The following is an 18,132-nucleotide window of genomic DNA, read 5'->3' on the forward strand; positions in this document are numbered from 1 at the left end:
AGAAATAGGGAATGAAATCTAGGGTCATCTATATGATACAGTTCATAAAACTTCATAAAGATGAGATGCAGATCAGTGAAGGTTGTAATATAATGGAATAAATGCACACCCTATAAAATGTGGAACAGCATCACAACAATTCTCATTTTCAGGATAAGCCATACACGAGGATTCTGGCCCTTGTTGTTTTGTTGTGTAGGAAAGTCTGCCCATTTTAATTAAAATACTGAAACCAAATTTAGAAACCTGGCTGGGGCTACACTCCTAGGAAAATTTTCTGTGGTCACTCAGTACACAGTAGGATTCAATACTTTTTCTTCCTGTGTGTAATCTGAATAAGTGAATTGAAATAATTTACATTTTTTGTAATGATCAGGGAGTTGAAATAATGAAAGGTGATCATGAATATTTTAATTGAAGAATAAAATTATGTTAAAATAATCTTCAGATTTCTCTTATGCTTTGTCAAAAGACACCAATACTATAACGGTATTGTAATTTTTAGAAATGCACTATAGATTCAAATATTCACTATTCATAAGGTTCATTAATGCCTTTTTCAAAGGTGCTTTAGAAAAGATGTAGAAACCTCTTTCGTCTTTGAAAACATTGTAATTTGTGATTAAATATATCTACAACGTAGCTACAAAGATATTCATCTGCATCACAAAATCAAAATCAGAATATAGCACAAGATCAGTGCAGTTGACATTTTCTATTGCTGCTAGTGTTTTATGCAGTATCCTTCAGATGACCACATCACCTGATTTCTTACAGAATCTCATTAAGGGTCCTTAACAGTGGCACATTTCACAGCAGAGGTGATGCTGGAGTCTGCCTTGCACCAAAATTTTGTAGGTTAAGGGTGTCTGTGTTCTTTTCATCAAAAACCTTGCAAGTCTGCAAAAAGACCATACAACTCAAAGTCAGATGCATTTGCCTCAGTGGAAGATCTGAATATCAGCTCAAAATTATACCTTTGTTTTTGTTTCCAGTATAATATTCAAGGAATTTAAGTATTAGAACAAAGCATGACTGCATTTTATTGCTGGATGTCCAAAGTATAAAATAATGATTTAAAACGTTATATATTTATAAATATATACCCCTTTAAAGGACTGCCATTATGCTTCTGTGGCCTATCATCTGTGATGACTACAGGAAGTTCCAAGACTTCCTGCATTGTGTTCAAGCTGTTTGCTTTCAACATTGTTTAACACTATATAACCAGTTGTAATACTTCGAAAACAAAATACTCAAAAAATGGATTTACAGAGGGCTTGGCTTCTTGAAATGCGTATTATGTTCCAATGCTATGCTACTAAAAAAATCCTCTTATTTTTACTTATTAATTATTGTAGTTTAATGAGATCCTTTTGTTTCTGTTCCCTAACTTTTTGCAAACATCTAAAGACATACTCTCTTTTGTCCATGAGATACAGAGACCAGAGCAGGAAGTCTTGTCAGCAGAGCAGTTTCCACAGCACACTGATGAAAACCATAAACCATTTAGGAGCCACGTGCATGAATGCATAGTCTGTACATATTTCTCTTACTCCAGGAGGTACAGGCCTCATGAGAGCAGATCCCTTCAAATCCTAACTAATTGTATTTTCAGAGAACTGGGGCACTGATATAACTTCTAAGAATGCAGCAGGCTATCCACAAATAATGCTTCTTTCACAACTTACCACTGCAGAAGAGATACTGGTCTCAGTAGGAGTTATGTCCACCATGACTGGGAGGTAAATCCCACTGCTCCTTGTGCCTGCCCCTGCTCACCCGTGGCACCTGATGCAGGATGCTGGGGAATAACCTCAAGAGAGCAGCCAGTACTGCCCTCCTTGAAGGCAAAAGGCAGGGAAGAATAAGGGCATGAAGGACACTGAGGCACCAGCACTGCTTCATCTCAAAAATTATGTAAATATCTGATGCTAAGTGGCCAGGAATTAATTTAATCTTCAGTTTGCTCACACAGAGCTGATCAAAGGGTCTGTCCTTAAAAACAGGCTACCTGCAAGCAATCAGTGTAATTGTATGTCAAGGGGGCATATGGGCTTTCTTTGGAAATGAAGAAGAGCCTTTTATCTGAGAGGATAAACAGGCAACACAGAAGGGATTTTTGAGAATAAGATTTCACCTTCCCACAATTACCAAAAAAGCTTCTCCCAGCAGAATAATCATATCTAAACTCCTGGCTATCCAAAAAGGTACTGCTCCTTGTCATCTTCAGTGGAGTTCCAGTTTGCCCTGCTCCTCACCTCAATAAAGACTGCAGCTCAGCTTTTAACCCGTTTGCAAACATAAGGATTCATTTAAGAAGCAGGTGTTTGTGCTCACCTCACTGTATTTGTACCTGCCCCACTTCCTTGCCTCAATTCTCCAGCCCTGCTCAGCATCTCCACACTGCAACCTTATCTTCCCAAACCAGACAAACAGCTCCCTCCAGATGCCAGGCCAGTGCCACTGCTGCAGCAATAAACTGGTGAGAGGGGAAGGATTAGAGGTACACTTACTGAAGGAAGAAGTAAACGCCTTTTCCAGGGGCTGAACACATCACATCTGCCTCCTTAAAGTCAGTGAATAGCAAGTTGTTTCTAAACTTCCCTCCACCTGGAAGTACAATTATGCTAGTTAATCTTGAAATGCCTTTGGCAGCTGTCATCTGGGTTTTTTTCATATTATCCTTAAAACTTTTCTAGTGGTAAGTACACATGCAGTGAGAAATAATAGCCCTTTGTGTAACAAGCAATACACACACTTTGTCCAATCATTTTTACAGTGTTTTTCTCCATTTCAGAAGTTATTATCATCACAGGAGAGACTGAAAGCTGAGCCATCATACCACAGCTTAAATGCAGTGGTGAAATGTTTCCTCTTTTTCTCCCTTCCCTCTCCAGCTTTTTTTTATTTTTTAAACCAAAGGTGTAGAGGATGCTAATTGTGACCAATATTGTTATTTCTCAAGAAACCCATCCAAATCCCAGCACAGCACTTGCTGCTCTGCTCTTAGATTACAGCCTGTATGGCCCTTTCAGGCTTCTGCCAGCCTCCAAAACAGAAGTCATCCCCTACCATGGACTTCTGCTGATGCCACAGGTTAAATAACACAGGGAAAGAGTCAGGCCCTGCATAAACAAGAAATAAGATAGTGTCTGCCACTCAGTTTGATGCCAGGTAAGTGCTGTGGGACTAAGAAGTGAGAAGCCTGCAGACTGAGACAGCTGGAGGCACTGGTAAAAGAAGCTCACTTTGAGGACAATGCAGTTGATGTGCTTAGTGTTTGTCCTCAACAATTTCTCCTTGGTTTAACTTGGAGCAGGCAGGGACAGACTATTGCAGGAGAGAGGGATCCTTGAGATCTTTGTCTTGGCAACTGATCTTTGACTTGTGAGGAGATCCCAGCTCACCCCAGGGCTCTTACTGTTCTGCATTTTCCTGGAAGTGCCCAAGCTGGAGTGTTACAGTAAAAGCAATAAAAAATTTAAAAAAAAAAAAAAAAGTAAAAGAAATCCATTTAGAAGCCACTTTTAGTACCAACATTCTCCAGTGTGAACCCCAGCGTTTAGAATGGGAAATGTTTGAGGCTGATTCTGAACACAGGTTCAAACTCCCATACAAAGATTGTGAAGGACAACATTGAATCCAAACTGTGCCAAAGGTATGAATTCTAAATTCAGTGCCTGCTCTATGCATAGTGCTCATCTCTTTTGTCATTAATTTTTTTTCTTTTTTTTTTTTCCCTCTTATACTTCTTTTAGAATGCCTGATTGATGAAAAACACTCACAAAATCATGACCCAACAACTTCCCCAGGTATGATCCTGGATTAACTCTCAGGATCTGTTCCCTTTTCTACAACCAGCCCTGGTAGCAAAGGTTGGCACCTATCTTCTTGTGCCTGAACGTCCTTCCTCCCTGGGAAAACACAGTCTGTTTCCCATCAGAAATGTTATTTCAAATTCAGCAAGTAGTGTTTAAAGCAAAGGTCAGCATTAGTTCTGGATGTGCTAATGCACCATGCTTATAATGGTTCTGTATTGACTCCATATTTCAGAAGATGAGGCTATTATACTTATGCCACCTAGGATTCTTAGGAGGCATTTAAAGGATGTTTTCACTAGCCTGCAGTATCCTCTATATATTTAACAATACACTCAGAGGATTTCATCTTGAAGTTTTCAAAATTGTTTTATGATTTTACCTCTATCCAAATATATCATTTGAAATTTAAAATTTTGTGTCCCATCGGTATATTTGTTTCACTGCCTGAAATAAATTAAAAACCTAAGTCCCAGCCTATGTTGTTGGAAGAAAAATTGGAAGTCAGATAATGTTAGGCAGCCAGAGCTACCAAATGATTAAAGAGTGGTAGGTAACTTAGCTCCAGTCTGTGGCAGGTGACTGCGTTCTGCAGCTTGAACAACAGAAATCTCTCTGCCTGTACTAAGGAAAGTAGCTACTCATCATATACTAAGGTTACGGCCATGGGATATGTGTATATAGTCTCTTGCACTTGCTTGGCAGTCACAATACACTATTTATCCACAGGGAATTTTTGTAGCAGTCTTACAACTGTGAAGCAATTTATAAGGTCTTCCTTTCACTCAGCATGTTCTCATCAGAGAAGTAGATAACAGAATAACTTGGGACTGAAATCTAGTCTAATATTTCAAAGCCCTTGAGACTCTGATTAGACCATTGCTCTGTCTGCAGATAATCTCCCACTAAACTAAATGGATGGTGCTTTGTTTTGTCCACATAAAAATAGCACTAAGACTTTGTATCTGGAAAAAGTAAGAGTCTGAGTTCCCTGATGGGCATGTGAGAAAAAAAAAAATCTTATTTAACTAACAAAAGAATGAGATAGGGATGAAAAATGCAGATGTTAAAGCAGACTAAAAATTGATTGGCACAAAAATTTTCCTCTAGCTGTAGATATTCTGGGTAGACTGCACTCACTGGGCAGATGACTAATGACATGCTTCTCACTGGAGTCTTTAGGCCAAATGCAGCTCTCAGTTACCCAAATTTAAATCTCAAGTAAATCTGCTGATGTTACCGTAGAGTTGTGTCAGCTTCCCTGAGAGCAGAGTAGGATGCCTTGTTTATAAAATTAAGCTCTGAAAGGTACATCTGTGTGTGCATTTTGATTTGCAAATAAAATAATTTTATGGAGCTAAATTTATGCAAATACTTGGAATCTAAATCCAAAGGAGACCTTTAGTCTTGTGTTCATCAAAAAATATGCACCATTTTACAAGAAGGTACTCAAAAATATGATATGGAATACAATTAAAAGGAATAAATTCACAGAGGTTTCATATTTTACCAAGTCTTTGTTCCCTACATGTGTATAACTGACTGCTCCCCTAGGAGAAAAGAATATACATGCTCCAGTCCTTGTATTTGTCTACCTAAAAATATCAATACATTTCTCCTCACAACAGCTGAGGGAAGAACACAGACAGCATTACCACTCTATCTTTAATCAAGTGCAGAGTCAGGAGAAATCATTAGACTTCCCAAAGGCCAGCCTGGGAATGCAACATGTAAATAAGGAGAGAAATGCAGTGTTCTGCACCAACCCTCTAGTAGCCTTAGATCCCTTCATAGGGGATGGAATATTGTGCAAGGGTGGGGGGATTGGGAAAAGATGTCTGTGCTAACTCCCAGATCAACACATACAAAATGAAGTCAGAGGAACTGTTGTCTTAAGCATTTAGGCATTTATTTACATTTTTGGGTACACTATACCTGAGTGCATGCAGCTTACAGTTTGTTTCCACTCACTGGAGGCAGAACAATTTATAAAGGACCGCTGCTTCTTTTCCCCTGCATGGAAAAATTCAACACTGCAGGTGAGGCGTTCAGGGAGTGCATTCCAGAATATAAAAATCACATTGGTCTTTTGATATGAGGATCACCTGCAGGCTTTCACACAATTCTTTATGCTTACAACAACTCTGTTTAAAAGAAAACTTAAGGGATGGCTGGTGATGAAGGAATTCATTTTTAAAGCAGGCATTCGGAAAAAGCAGTGAAGGAAGAAACACCATTCATTTTTCTCAAAGAAACAAGACATCAATTCCACAATGAATATATCTATAAATTATCATTTCTTAACTTTAAAAAATAAGTTTTTCTAGCCTGCTTTGGCAACCTTGTAGTAATTCTCCTGCAGGTTGCAGAATCATGTTCCTGATGATAGGAGCTAGCCTATCATCAAGAGCCTGCTTACCAAGAAGCCTGCTTTGCTGACATGTTTTTGGGATAAGGGAGGTAACACAAGCTCCATGTATTTTCTGGGGGTGCCAACATTCATGCCACTTAGCTCTGAAGAATCTCTGCTTGGTTTAAATTAAAGAGTCCGCTGGAGTTTAGCACAGTGGATGAGTCTACTGACTCACACCCAGCTCTTACAGCTTCAATGACACTGGCCAGAGCAAGGAGAAAATTGCCAAAATCACTTCAAACCAGCTGGCAGACAGCCACTACTACACGAACTAGAGCAACCCTCAAATTGAAGCACTGCTCGCCAAATTGATTTTGATGGGGCAGAGAATACAGGAACAGTTTAGGCTGACTGCAGGCACTGGGTAACCATAGATTCACCAGCAGCACCATGCAGAGATCAGGAACTGGAGCAGCTGCACCCAGGGTGGGGCTCATCAGGACAGACAACTTTTCACCACACCATGAAAGGCACAACCATGCTCCCCTATCAGGTAAAAGCTGGTCTCATCATTCGAAAACCTACCAGTTTTTCTGAGACATTTTATCAACCTTTCTTCAAAAACACTGAGGCAGCCTAAAAACACCCCACAGATTTGAATGTTGCTGCCAGTGGTTTAGTCTAGCACTGTCTCCTCACTCTCCGCTTCCAACCAGCTTTAGAGATTGACATTTGTGCACCTGAGGATGTGTGAGCTGACACTGTACTTTTTCAGGTGGTTCCATCTCCTCCTGGGTTTAATAACAAAAATATTTTTAAGCTGCACTGTCCTCAGAGCCCATCAATGTAGATCACGTGAGTGATTCTTTAATTTTATGTACCAAATACCCACATGACTGGGTGTCTGCTACACTGCCCAATATTTTTCGTTCATTTAAAATATGAATTTTCATAGGGAAATGCATAATGTGATCAGGATTTTTCTAACATATAAATGAACAGCAGTCAGACTGGAAGCTGATCTTCATATACTGAATAACAAATACAATCCTTCCAACACCTCCTTGCAGCGTTCCCCCATTTCCCACTCAGCCTCTTTCCTCACACCACCATTCTGCTCTGAATACTGCCAAGTGGAACACATATCAGGAAAGTCAGGAATTTTTTCTTTGCCTGAGAAAACATGAACCCATGGGCTATGGATATAAAGAAAGGAAGGAACAGATGCCTACTTAAACTGAAATACACAGGGAAAACACAATTTCATAGTTCACAGTCACACTCAGTGCAGTCGACCCCTGATCTCCCCATTTCCACAATGGAAATCATCCCCCCAGTGTAGCTATGGAAGGATACAACAAACAGTGTCTCTGTAATGGTAGGCTGTCATCATTCCAGGGATATTGTTCAGCGAGATTTTTACTTCAGGATTGGAAAGGTAAAATCTGTAACAGCAACACAAAACCCCAACCACAAACCATGCCCCTCCACAAAAAGACCCCGTGACCCAGGGAACTACTGTTTTCCTTCAAAAGGGAGTAAAAGCCCTTTCTAGTTCTGAACATGACAGGATTTTTCATTTTCCAGTGACTATGCAAGAAGTAATTAAGTCATCTTTACAGAATGCTTTTGAAGAAAAACTATATAAATAGTTTCTCAATCCTGTTTCTCAGTGAAGAATCACACAGCATATTCAGGCAAAAGAAGGTTTTTGGGCTTCAGCTCAGTGCTTCTCCTTCAGCACAGTGCTGTCTTTACAGAGAATTGATCAGCTGAAAACAAATGCAATGCAATACCCTTGATATTTATAGAGTACAAAAGGTGGAACCTCTGATCCTCAGACTGTGAAGCCTGCTTTGTGCAGACACCCCAGAGCAGAAGATAGTTTCGCCACATCGCTGCACCGTGAAAGAACCAGACATGTTTGTGGCAAGCAGTTTATACGGATATCAGGCTCCCAGGTGCTTCCCAGTATTTTTACAGCTTACATCACCAAGTTGTGGCATGGCAAACTTGCTTCAAAGGGTTTCTGTGGCCGCCCCTGCTCAGCCTGCCGCGCTGTTGTGTTAGGAGTCAGCTAGATGGTGCTCATGGGGTGGCAGCCGATGTGCAAAGTTAGCTCTGGGATTTCGCTCCGGGCCTCTTCCCCCGCCTCTGGCATCCCACACAATCTAAGCCCGCTGCCAAAAATGAAAAAGCAGCACCCGGAGGAACGGGATGAAGGAGGGAGGTGAGAGTAAACTGCATCTCGGATACCGTATGAGCACAGATCCTCACAGAACCGCGCTGGCTTTCGAGGGCTGGGATGCAGGGATGAAACAGGCTGGGTTTGTGTATATGAGCCAGCTCATTTACTCCTACCTGGCAGCCTGAAAAGAGCACAGCACTGACAATTTGGGAATGAACCATGTTGTTGGAGAGATGTGACAATTTGGAAGTTGTTTTTCCTCTGACAAATAGCAATCCTAGCTGTAAGATTCACTGTGGTCAGATGGAGTGTGCCTCTACGGATGTTTGAAGTTAGAATTAATTAGTAGCTTTTAGCAGTCTGTGAAGTTGCCTAGTTTTGCTGGATTAATTGCATATTGCAGATAGTGATGTAAAGACACACTGTGCTAACTCCCAGTAAATATGAAAAAACTCTAAGTGCACGGGAATGGTTTGGTGTGGACATATTGTTCGGATTCATTGAGTGGCAGAATACTTATAAATTGTTAAATCTGAAGATTCTACTTGGTCCCTTGGGCTGAAAGTTTGTATGAAAATTTCATTTCAAAATGACAAGCCTATATATGCACAGGAATGGTTTTCTAAATAAAACCCTAGATCATTTTTTATTCATCTTACGTCTAAAATGCCCAGAGGCATATCCATAAAAATTTTAAACTTTAAACAAAAACTCCTTTTGAGTTGCAGGAAAACAAAACATTCTGAAAGCAACAGTTTATATTATTTATTGTGATGTTTACTTAGCAAGGGAAGCTGATGAGTTAATTCTCAGTGGAAGTGCTGAATTACTTTAGGAACAGAAGCCCAATTAATTAAGGATCATTTCCTATTGATTTCACAGTACTACAGTCCAGACTCAGAGTACCTGCTATGCTCCTATACAAGATAAACATAATAAATAATAATATACTTACACTAGTTACTGCTGTCCTGATGACTTGTAATTCTCAGGGAGGAAACACTTCTAAGATTTTTATGTGAACATAATAAAAGCCAGAATGTCTCTTGAAAGAAAGAGAACAGGAAAACACAGAAGAGGCACTGTATAAACTCCAGATAAAAGACAACAGTCAAATGAAGAGACAGGTTTAAAAAGCAGACAAAAGTGGAAATATATACATTTGTATTGGAAATATCAATAGGAAAATGCAAAATTTAATACCTAAAGCTGGGAATTTTTACTTTATAGAGTGCAAAACCGAAATGCATTTGGCATACCTCTCTCCACTCCCTGACTGCTTCCTGCCCTGAAGCCCACACAGCACTGTGGCTAGACCTTAAGCCCAGATTCACCTCACAACTTCATTATGAGCAGAAATCAAGCCCTGGAAATGTCCTTATTTAACCACTATGATCAGCCTGCTGCATGATTGTGAAGAACCAGGGCACATATTTTCTCTCTAGGTGTGTGTCCTCGTTCCAGGAAAGACAGAGTTAACTTTTGCAGCAGCCAGAAGGGGCATGACCAGGACCCTGGGGTTATCTCCCCTGGTCTTGTAGTGCCAGATTCCTGTGGTAAGCAAGCACCTGTGGATGGTTTGCCTCTCTGGTACACTCTGTTATTTGTATTGTTGTTGTTGTTACTGCTTGCTTTCTTATCTCATTGCTTGTGAGGAATGAGACAACTCTTTGTAGAAATTAAAACAATTTATTAAAACAGAAAAATTGAAAAATTGCAAAAACTAACAAAATATAAAAATTTGGGATCCTAGTGGCTCAGGAAGTATGCCCCAGGAGCGCAGGGATTCAGGAACTTTAGGCTTAAGGCAGCTCTGAACCTCAGGTAGAGAAAAAAAACTTGCAGTCTAGGCTGGTCAAAAAGAAATCTATTTCTAAAGGCCCCTACAAAGGGGTAGGTTTCTCCAGCACTGAACTTAGCAAGCTGGAGAGGAAGGGAGAATGAGAGGGCGTGTCTGTTTTTCTCCCTTTTATAACTTTTGCTCCGCCCACAGTCTGCCCACAGCCCACCCCTTTGGTTCAAGGTGATTGGTGCTCTCCCTTTGACAGACCATCTCCGTCCACCAATGGCTCCTCCTGGTCAGAGGGGTGATATTAGTTGAGATAAGGGTCAGGTGCCTACAGGGTACGGCCATGGGGGCTGGGCTGTCCGTTGCAACTGGGGTTTTTTAAAATCTGCCTTGAAACCAAGATACAAGTAAAACATAAAAAAAAATACATCCAACACATCTTAAAACACTTGTAAAAGTATACAGTAAACACAGGAAGACCATAAAAACTTGATCTGTGTACCTGGGCTGATGGGTTAATTTTAACATTCAATTTAAAAATATTAAGCTCAAATTAATTAAGACACTTAATATGCAAAGACCAAGCACAAATAGGGATTTCATGTATGACATTGCTGTTTCCAGTGAAATTTTCTTATCTCATGATCTTTACCTTTTCATTGCCGCAATTCTCCTCTCCATCCTGTCTCAGGGGAAGGTGGGGTGGAAGTGAGTGGGCAGCACGTGGTCTGGGGCATTTCAGTGGGAACACTAAATTGGGAAATACCATTCCTAAACCATGACAGTGAGCTTATCCATCCTGGAGACCAGCTGGAGCCCCACACGGCCCCACTGTCAACAGCCTTTCCACACAGAGCAAAACAATGAGTTCCATCATCCTGACTCTTATAAGAACACAACAAAATTTGGGGTAGTTTTGGCTCAGTTCACAGGCAAGTTGCACTGCACTGTTGGAATGGACAGATGTGTTGGATTCACTTTGGAAAATTTAGCAACCATTACATGCATTACCAGAATCCTCTATGAAGAAATTCAGAAAGTTCAGCATTCCCTTGTACAACCACATGTATTTGCAAACAGATTACATATAATGGTGTTGTTTGAGGGACAACTACAGAAGCAAGTTATCAGGCTACAATTTTCAGACCTGCTCTTGTTGAGTCTGACACCTGGAGCTGTGCTACATCTGCTTCCTCTTCAAGCTAAACTTTGTCTCATTCTGCTACCTTTCTCCACTCCCTGACTGCTTCCTGCACCGAAGCCCACATAGCAGTATCAAGTGACCCAGCTTTTGTGTTTGTACCCAGTCACTAAAGAGACCACTGGGCCATAAAGATTCGATTTTTGCTGGAGGTTGTCAGGCTAACTACTAATTACTGTCTTGTACAGCAACTTCTCTTTCAGCTCTCACTGCCTACACCGCCTCACTTTTTTTTTCACTTAGCCTAAAGAAAAGACAAGAAGCACACCCATGAAGTTCAGCCATATTCACACCTCATGATGTCCATCAATATTGCACAGAACAGCAATGACACAGGAAATACAATACTCACATTTACTTAAGACAGTAAGACTGAACAGGTAACTTGAGCTGAGGCCCTTACAAGTCATGAAAAATAATGCATAAAGGTATCAACTTATTTTAAAAGATCTCTAAGCATCTTTATTAGCTAAAGAGGAAGGTGAAATCCTACCCTGCAGTTATGGCAAAGATAAAAGGAAGCTGGGAGCAGTGCTGTAGCCAGCATGCACACAGAGCAGGAGGAGCACAGAGTGCCTAAAACCAGCACACTGACTCACCAGGAGAGCATCCTCCAAGACCTGAGGTCAGGCTTCTCAAGAAGCAGCAGATAAATCAGCAAAGATCCTAGATCTTCATGGCCAGGCATCTGTACTCCCAGACAGGGCTGCAGGGAGTGGGGCTGGCAGCAACAGCGTTCTTTGAAAGCCTTTAGGAAGCTGGAAAAGAAGGGGAGAAAAAGGAAGGTCTCAGAGCCTTTGACTTCTGCCCATTAAACTCAGCCTCTTTGAGCTTAGACTCAGCAGGAGGATGTGAGTAAACCACAGAAAATGGCCTTTACCTTTCTTCTGCTGGTTACATTTTGGGTTTGCTTAGACAGAGGATGGACTTGAATGAGTGAGGCCATTTTTTGGCCTCAGGAACAAAAGGACTCAAGGAAGTGATCAAATCCAGTTAAAAAAAAAAAAAAAGAAAAAAAGACATTTTAAAATTTCAACCAATTATTTAAAATTAGACATTATGTGAAAATAATTATTCCAGATCTGAGAGCACGTGTACTAAATGTGAACATGAGATAGAAGGGGCTGGGTTTTCCAGTCTGGAGAAGTGAAGGCTGAAGGGAGCCAATCTTTGTCTTCAGCTACCTTTGGGGGTTGAAGATAAGGGAGCCAGATGTCTCTGCATCTCACACTGAAAAATGAGACATAATGGCTGCAGTGGAGCAAGGGCAGATAAAAGTGGATTCAAAGACAGATGTTCTTCACCATGAAGCTGGTCCACCACTGAAGCAAGTGCCTTGAGAGGCTGGAGGAGGTCTGTCCTTGGAGATTTTCAAAAAGCCTAACCTTTACTACAGTGTGGCTCGTAAAAACTCAAATTAACATGGAGACAATTTAAGGAGGAAGGCTGTAGACACGTCCTGTTTCTGCTGCCACTGAGGTGTTTGTCCCCTGTCCTTCCCTGCTGATTTTTACCGCACTTGAGGGGGCCATGGATGCATCAGTGCCACTGCAAATGCAGACACTCCTCAATCCAGTTACACAAATTAAGTGCTTTGTATGTTTCAGCCTATTTTGGGAGTTCAGTATATGCTGAAAGGGCGACACAAAGCTGGGCAAAGTACATTTTGAATGCCCTGGTTAGGAGGGTATAGCGTGCCTGACCTCCAGGTCATACGCACAGGTCTAGGACCAACTTGATTCAGGGAGACAGACCGCTGCAATTTATCTTGTGTTGTTCTTTCCTACTAGCAATAAATAAAAGCCCCAAAATATATAATTTTGGATGGACACAGCAGGAGCTCACTTCACTCAAAGCAAGACTGGAACCTTACCTGCTGACACGCAATTATTGAACTCACTTCATGCCCCCATGCACCAGCTGCACAGCACAGAGGGAGCACAGCATCAACATGAAAAAGTCCTGATATGCAGGTGGCTGTGCCTGGAACAAGGGAGGGGATCCAGGGGTAAGTGTCAGTGCAGGAGGTGAAGTGTGCACAGCGAGTGCTGACTGCCTGCTGGGTTGGCACACCTGCAACAAAATCCATGGCAGTACCCTCCCTTCCATCCAGCTCAGTCTGGAGTGTTTGCAAACAGAAACACCACGGGTGTAAAGTCCAGGTCAGGAAGAGAAGTAAAAGGGGGAGAAGGGGAAAAAAAATAGAAAAAGTCAGCTTCTGCACAGTGTAAATCTTAGTGATGATTATTGTTATTACTATTACTTTGTTAACCCTCTTAGTAGACAAGGTAAACAAATGCAACAATCACAAGTCTATAAATTCAATGCATAAACAGCATTACTCAAGGTTGCTTAATAATTCATTTTAGTCAGTTTCAGAGCAACTTGCTACAGAAATAAATAACAAAAGACCATGAAAGAAACCCAAAACTGAAAACACCACTGTGTGTGCTGTGAACTCTTGTTCCTGTGGAGACTTTAATGTTTTGGAACATGATATGCAGCAGAAACAGTAATTTATAAGGTTTTCCATAGTTTTGTTTTGTTTTACATGTGTTTCCGTCCAACTGAATTTTTGTCAAAGCAAGTCTCAAGTCTTTGTGAGCGAAAAATCCTCTCGGTAGCAAAAAGAGGACAATGTGACTGCAGAGAAGTTGGCATGTGCAGGGTAGACTGCAGCCAGGACACATCCAATCTGCTGGGCATTCATGCCTGCTGAGATTGGACACTGGAATGGGCACTTCAGACCCTGGGCATGGGAAACCCCTCTGCAAACTCCAGCTGCACTTCACCAATCTGTGGGCAAAGCCAGTACATTCACACAAGAGCTTGCTCACCTCAGACCTCACCTGTGATGCCACTGGCTGTACAAACGCCCTCAGCCTCAGTATTTATTTTCCTTTTCAAATTCATACAATTGTCCATGTCCTGGAAGATAAGGTAAGGACACAAGTAAGGAAAGTCTGATGTCTTTTTCTTGAACACTCACCACAACCACACCTTTCATCCTCACAGCAAATCACATTCTAGCCAGGGTTTGTAATTTTCAATGAAAAAAGATGCAAATTTTCAATCATCTAATATTGTTTCAACCTTTCCAACAGTACCTTCTGAGTGCAAAGTAGCTGTACAGTATCACATAATTTATGTGGTACTGTATTATATCCAGTGGTGCTAGTTCAGAAAAAGCATAATTACTACCCAAAGACAAGGGGAAATAAATAAGAAATGAAAAATAATAATAGTGTGAGGTGTTGGTTTTCTTACCCCTCAGAGTTCAATTTAGGCACAGTAGTTATTGATTTAATTTCACAGCACAGGCCCACATTGATAAAGGATAATATACACTTAACAAGGGAAATTATGGAAAAATAAGGAAGTGGTTTTCTTAAACTAATTTTGTTTTGTTACTATATCATTCCTCACATTGATCCTTCATTTATTAACAAATAGTAAAACATATTTTTATAAGAGGATGGAAAACAAAAAATTGGACATTTTAACACTGTGGCTGGCTGAAGAGTTTCTTGTGAAACTTCACAAGAAAACTATCCAAGTAATCCTTTCTTTTAGAAGTTTTTGCTTTCCATGGAAGAGAGTGGATATTTTTCTAAACTGAAAAATATAATGGTTGGGAGATGAAAAAAAAAAGATTATGCAAAAAAAAAAGGCTTTTTGAAACGTAAGTTATTGCAATACCTCTTAGAAGTTGTATTTCAGATAGTTCATATTTCTTTTCTATGCCCCTGCAGTGAGGTTCCCAGTGGAATACTATATCCCATCATTTATGGGAGTCTGTGGTAGCTCCCTGGCAAGAACTCCAGGCAAAAAGAGTCCTGTGGTTCAAGGGAAAATAATGAACCACACATCAGAGCTATAACACTGTAAGATACTACAGAAAGCTTTCAAGGCTCAAATTTTGCTTAATTCTACTTTATTTTTTTCTTTAATACAAGAGTTCAATGGCAAAAAGAATCATTTTCTTACTGCAGTAGGCGTATTGAGCCTGAGTCAGTCCCGGTCACTTTTTTTCCTATTTCTTTGGTAGTGTGCAGCCTTGCAGCACAGGTGGGAGCTAGGATCTGTACCTGGAAAACACGCAGAAATTCACAAGCCAAAAGCCTGCCACAGAGCAGTCCCCCATTCGGTCTGCCACGGATCAGCAGTTCCCAATGTTTGCCTGCCTGCTCAGCAGCAACTGCTCCAGGGAGATGAACCACTGAGGCAGGAGAAGTACTGTGGCAGTAGGACTGCCTTCCTGGCACCCACACAGGCCGCTGGCTTTGGCTCAGATCCTAAAGGTTTACGTCAACATCAATTTCCAGGTTTTGAAAGATGTGCTCTTTCAAGCACAGGTACAAATAAAAGGCCTTTTAGAAGCCACTACCATGCCTCAATGTAGACAATTTTTTAATAGCTTTAGAAAGCTAATAGGTTTAACTTAAGGCATAGCCCAGGTTTTGCAGTTTTTGTTTAAATTGTCCATAGGCCCTCTCCCTAGAAGAGGAAGGACCAATGACCCCACAGCGTTTTCTACAAAACACTTCAAGCCTGATTTGGAAACTGTCGAAAGTCTGGCACTCCAAGTAAACACTGCCATATTTTTGGAATCTTTTCCCATCCAAATTCAGTAGTACAGCATGAACTTCCCTCAAATAACAACACAGCTCCCCCAGGGTGTAGATAATACACATAATCACCACAGTCTCTGCCTATTCAAGTTAACACTTCTTAACAACAGATGTAATCTTCAGTGAGACCCAGCTTTTACACATTGCTGCTAACATGAATCATGCTTAACTTGGCCAAGTATCTCTTCTAAAAAGCTTATGTTTTCCCTAGAGGTATTTAAATTAGGAATCTTTAACTGCTAATTGATTATGAACTTGTATAACTGAGCAGGTCATCCTTGCTTCTGAAACAGAGGATGAAGGACTGCACTTAGTTCAGACTGAGGTGAACACGTCTGATGAATAAAACCTTCCTGATACAGTAAAGGTTTGAGGGGCACTGTTGCAACAGGTCTTAGGGTGAAGAGCACCAGATGATGCTATCAAATCTTTCCCAACAGCCCAAGGTCAATGCCACAGAACGAGTTCTGTCACTGCATTCATTTTCATTGTTCAGGTGTCTAGCAAATTAGGAAGGACTTCAGTTCAAGAGTGTTTTTTAAATTCACTAAGAGTATGCTACATTCAAATATCATTAAGACAGTAAAATGATCTGACAAAAGACAGGGATTTTTATATTGCCTGTTGCAAAAGCTTTCAGAGAAAAGAAAAGCAGGCTCCTTGCTTTTAGTGCACCAGATCACTGTCACATGTCAGTACAGGTATTGAATTTGGTCTAGTATTTTAGAAGTCTTGCAAAGCAGCAGACCTTTACATCTTCTAAGGATTTTGCAAACAGTTCAAAATTGTACTTTGGTATTTTTATACAATGATAATGGTTCAAAAAGTCATTTAGCACTGTTTATTGGTTTCTATTTTGGTGTAGTAATTTAGAAATATATATTTAACCAGACATAATGCTGTCAGAGAATTACTTAATCAGCATATGAACATACATTGAAGCAAAAGCTGTGAGTACATTTATCCAGTTAGGTATGAATATTGCTAAAATGGCTCAAATAGAGTGAGGGGAAATGGGACAGCAAGGAAGAGAAACCAAACCATCACTGATCCCATAAATGCAGAAAAAGGACAGATAACAAGCACAATATTAACTTAAAACTCATAATGTTCTATTTTTCTCTGTGTGTTAAGTGATAGCTTTGCTGTAAAAAGCAAGGACCTCTTTGAACACAGAGATAATGGAGTGCACACTGGAGAATACTGGGGGTATGCTTACAGCACAGTATTCATTCCATTTCCATCCAATTCAATCTAAATCCCACCCTGTTGCCCATCACCACTGGTTTTCCTTAAAACAGAAACTTGATTTTTTTCAGCTATGTCAATACATTTCAGTTTTACCTTTCTATAATGCAGCATGTGACATGCACACCTGTGGTAAATGTGGAGTTTCTGGACATATTTTTGGGTTTCCACCTGAAGGGCAAGACACTACAGTCAAGAGTGGTAAATATGGTATTTCCTCATGTATTTGAGACAAGAGGTGGAAGACTTCACACAGGCTACAGATGTGGCTGCTTCACAAACCCTTACCAAAACGTGATCTTCTGGCTCCCATGGTGGAAAAGGGTAGGTTTGGCAGAGGGAGAATTACTGGGGTTCAAAGATAAAGAAGGAAGAGAATATAAGGCAAGCAGGGCTCGGTATTTCAACTCCAGCACCACAACAGGAGCCAGAGCAAAGACCCAAAGATAAACTCTTGCAGGTAGAAAAGGAGCATCTTTTACTATGGACTTGAATGCCCTGCACCAGGGCACTGTGGCTTTCTGAGTTGCACTCTGTTCGACCAACTTTATTGCAAGACAGGCAAAAGGATTCACCTTGAAAGAGGTGAAGTAAAAAGCAAAACATAAGGCAACATAAAACAAGATCTGTCCTCAAAAAGACTATCTTTGCTTTTAAAGTTACTTTGTTCTCCTCTGGGGTTTTGTAAAACAAGACCTGGAAAATGCAAATATTTCCAGTATTGCTTGCTCAAAGGGATGGTGCTTTGGCAACAGAAAGGCTGTCCCAGTGCCCTGGTTGTCCCTGGCTCAGGATCCCACTCTGCTGGTACATTAAGCCTCCTGGCTAAGTCAGCAGTAGGAACTGGGCAGCCCAGGGACAAAACAGCTTTGGGAAACAGAAAAGAGCCTGGAGGAGGGGA

The 18,132-nt window shown here is 40.8% G+C and overlaps 1 protein-coding gene across 13 annotated transcripts in view; it reads right to left on the reverse strand.

Moving 5' to 3' along the window:
• Positions 1-18,132, reverse strand: part of FSHR (follicle stimulating hormone receptor) — a 307,860-nt gene that overhangs the window by 232,089 nt on the left and 57,639 nt on the right. For 5 of the 13 annotated variants that reach the window (XM_069009378.1, XM_069009371.1, XM_069009373.1 and 2 more), the window contains 6 exons: positions 17,328-17,402; positions 15,340-15,440; positions 15,052-15,188; positions 14,202-14,280; positions 13,226-13,335; positions 11,952-12,110 (listed from right to left, as the gene is read on the reverse strand). The exons of 1 other annotated variant lie outside the window; for it this stretch is intronic. In XM_069009378.1, coding sequence (XP_068865479.1) covers positions 11,952-12,040 — 89 coding nt within the window. In that variant the 5' untranslated portion in view covers positions 12,041-12,110; positions 13,226-13,335; positions 14,202-14,280; ... (1 more) ...; positions 15,340-15,440; positions 17,328-17,402. Of the gene's footprint in view, positions 1-11,951; positions 12,111-12,232; positions 12,316-13,225; positions 13,336-13,425; positions 13,474-14,189; positions 14,281-15,051; positions 15,189-15,339; positions 15,441-17,327; positions 17,403-18,132 lie in introns of those variants that run through there. 7 more of the 13 variants (XM_069009379.1, XM_069009376.1, XM_069009372.1 and 4 more) reach the window with 7 other exon arrangements.

The sequence above is a fragment of the Aphelocoma coerulescens genome, chromosome 3 (assembly GCF_041296385.1).
Source record: "Aphelocoma coerulescens isolate FSJ_1873_10779 chromosome 3, UR_Acoe_1.0, whole genome shotgun sequence".
In the NCBI taxonomy this organism is placed as follows: domain Eukaryota; kingdom Metazoa; phylum Chordata; class Aves; order Passeriformes; family Corvidae; genus Aphelocoma; species Aphelocoma coerulescens.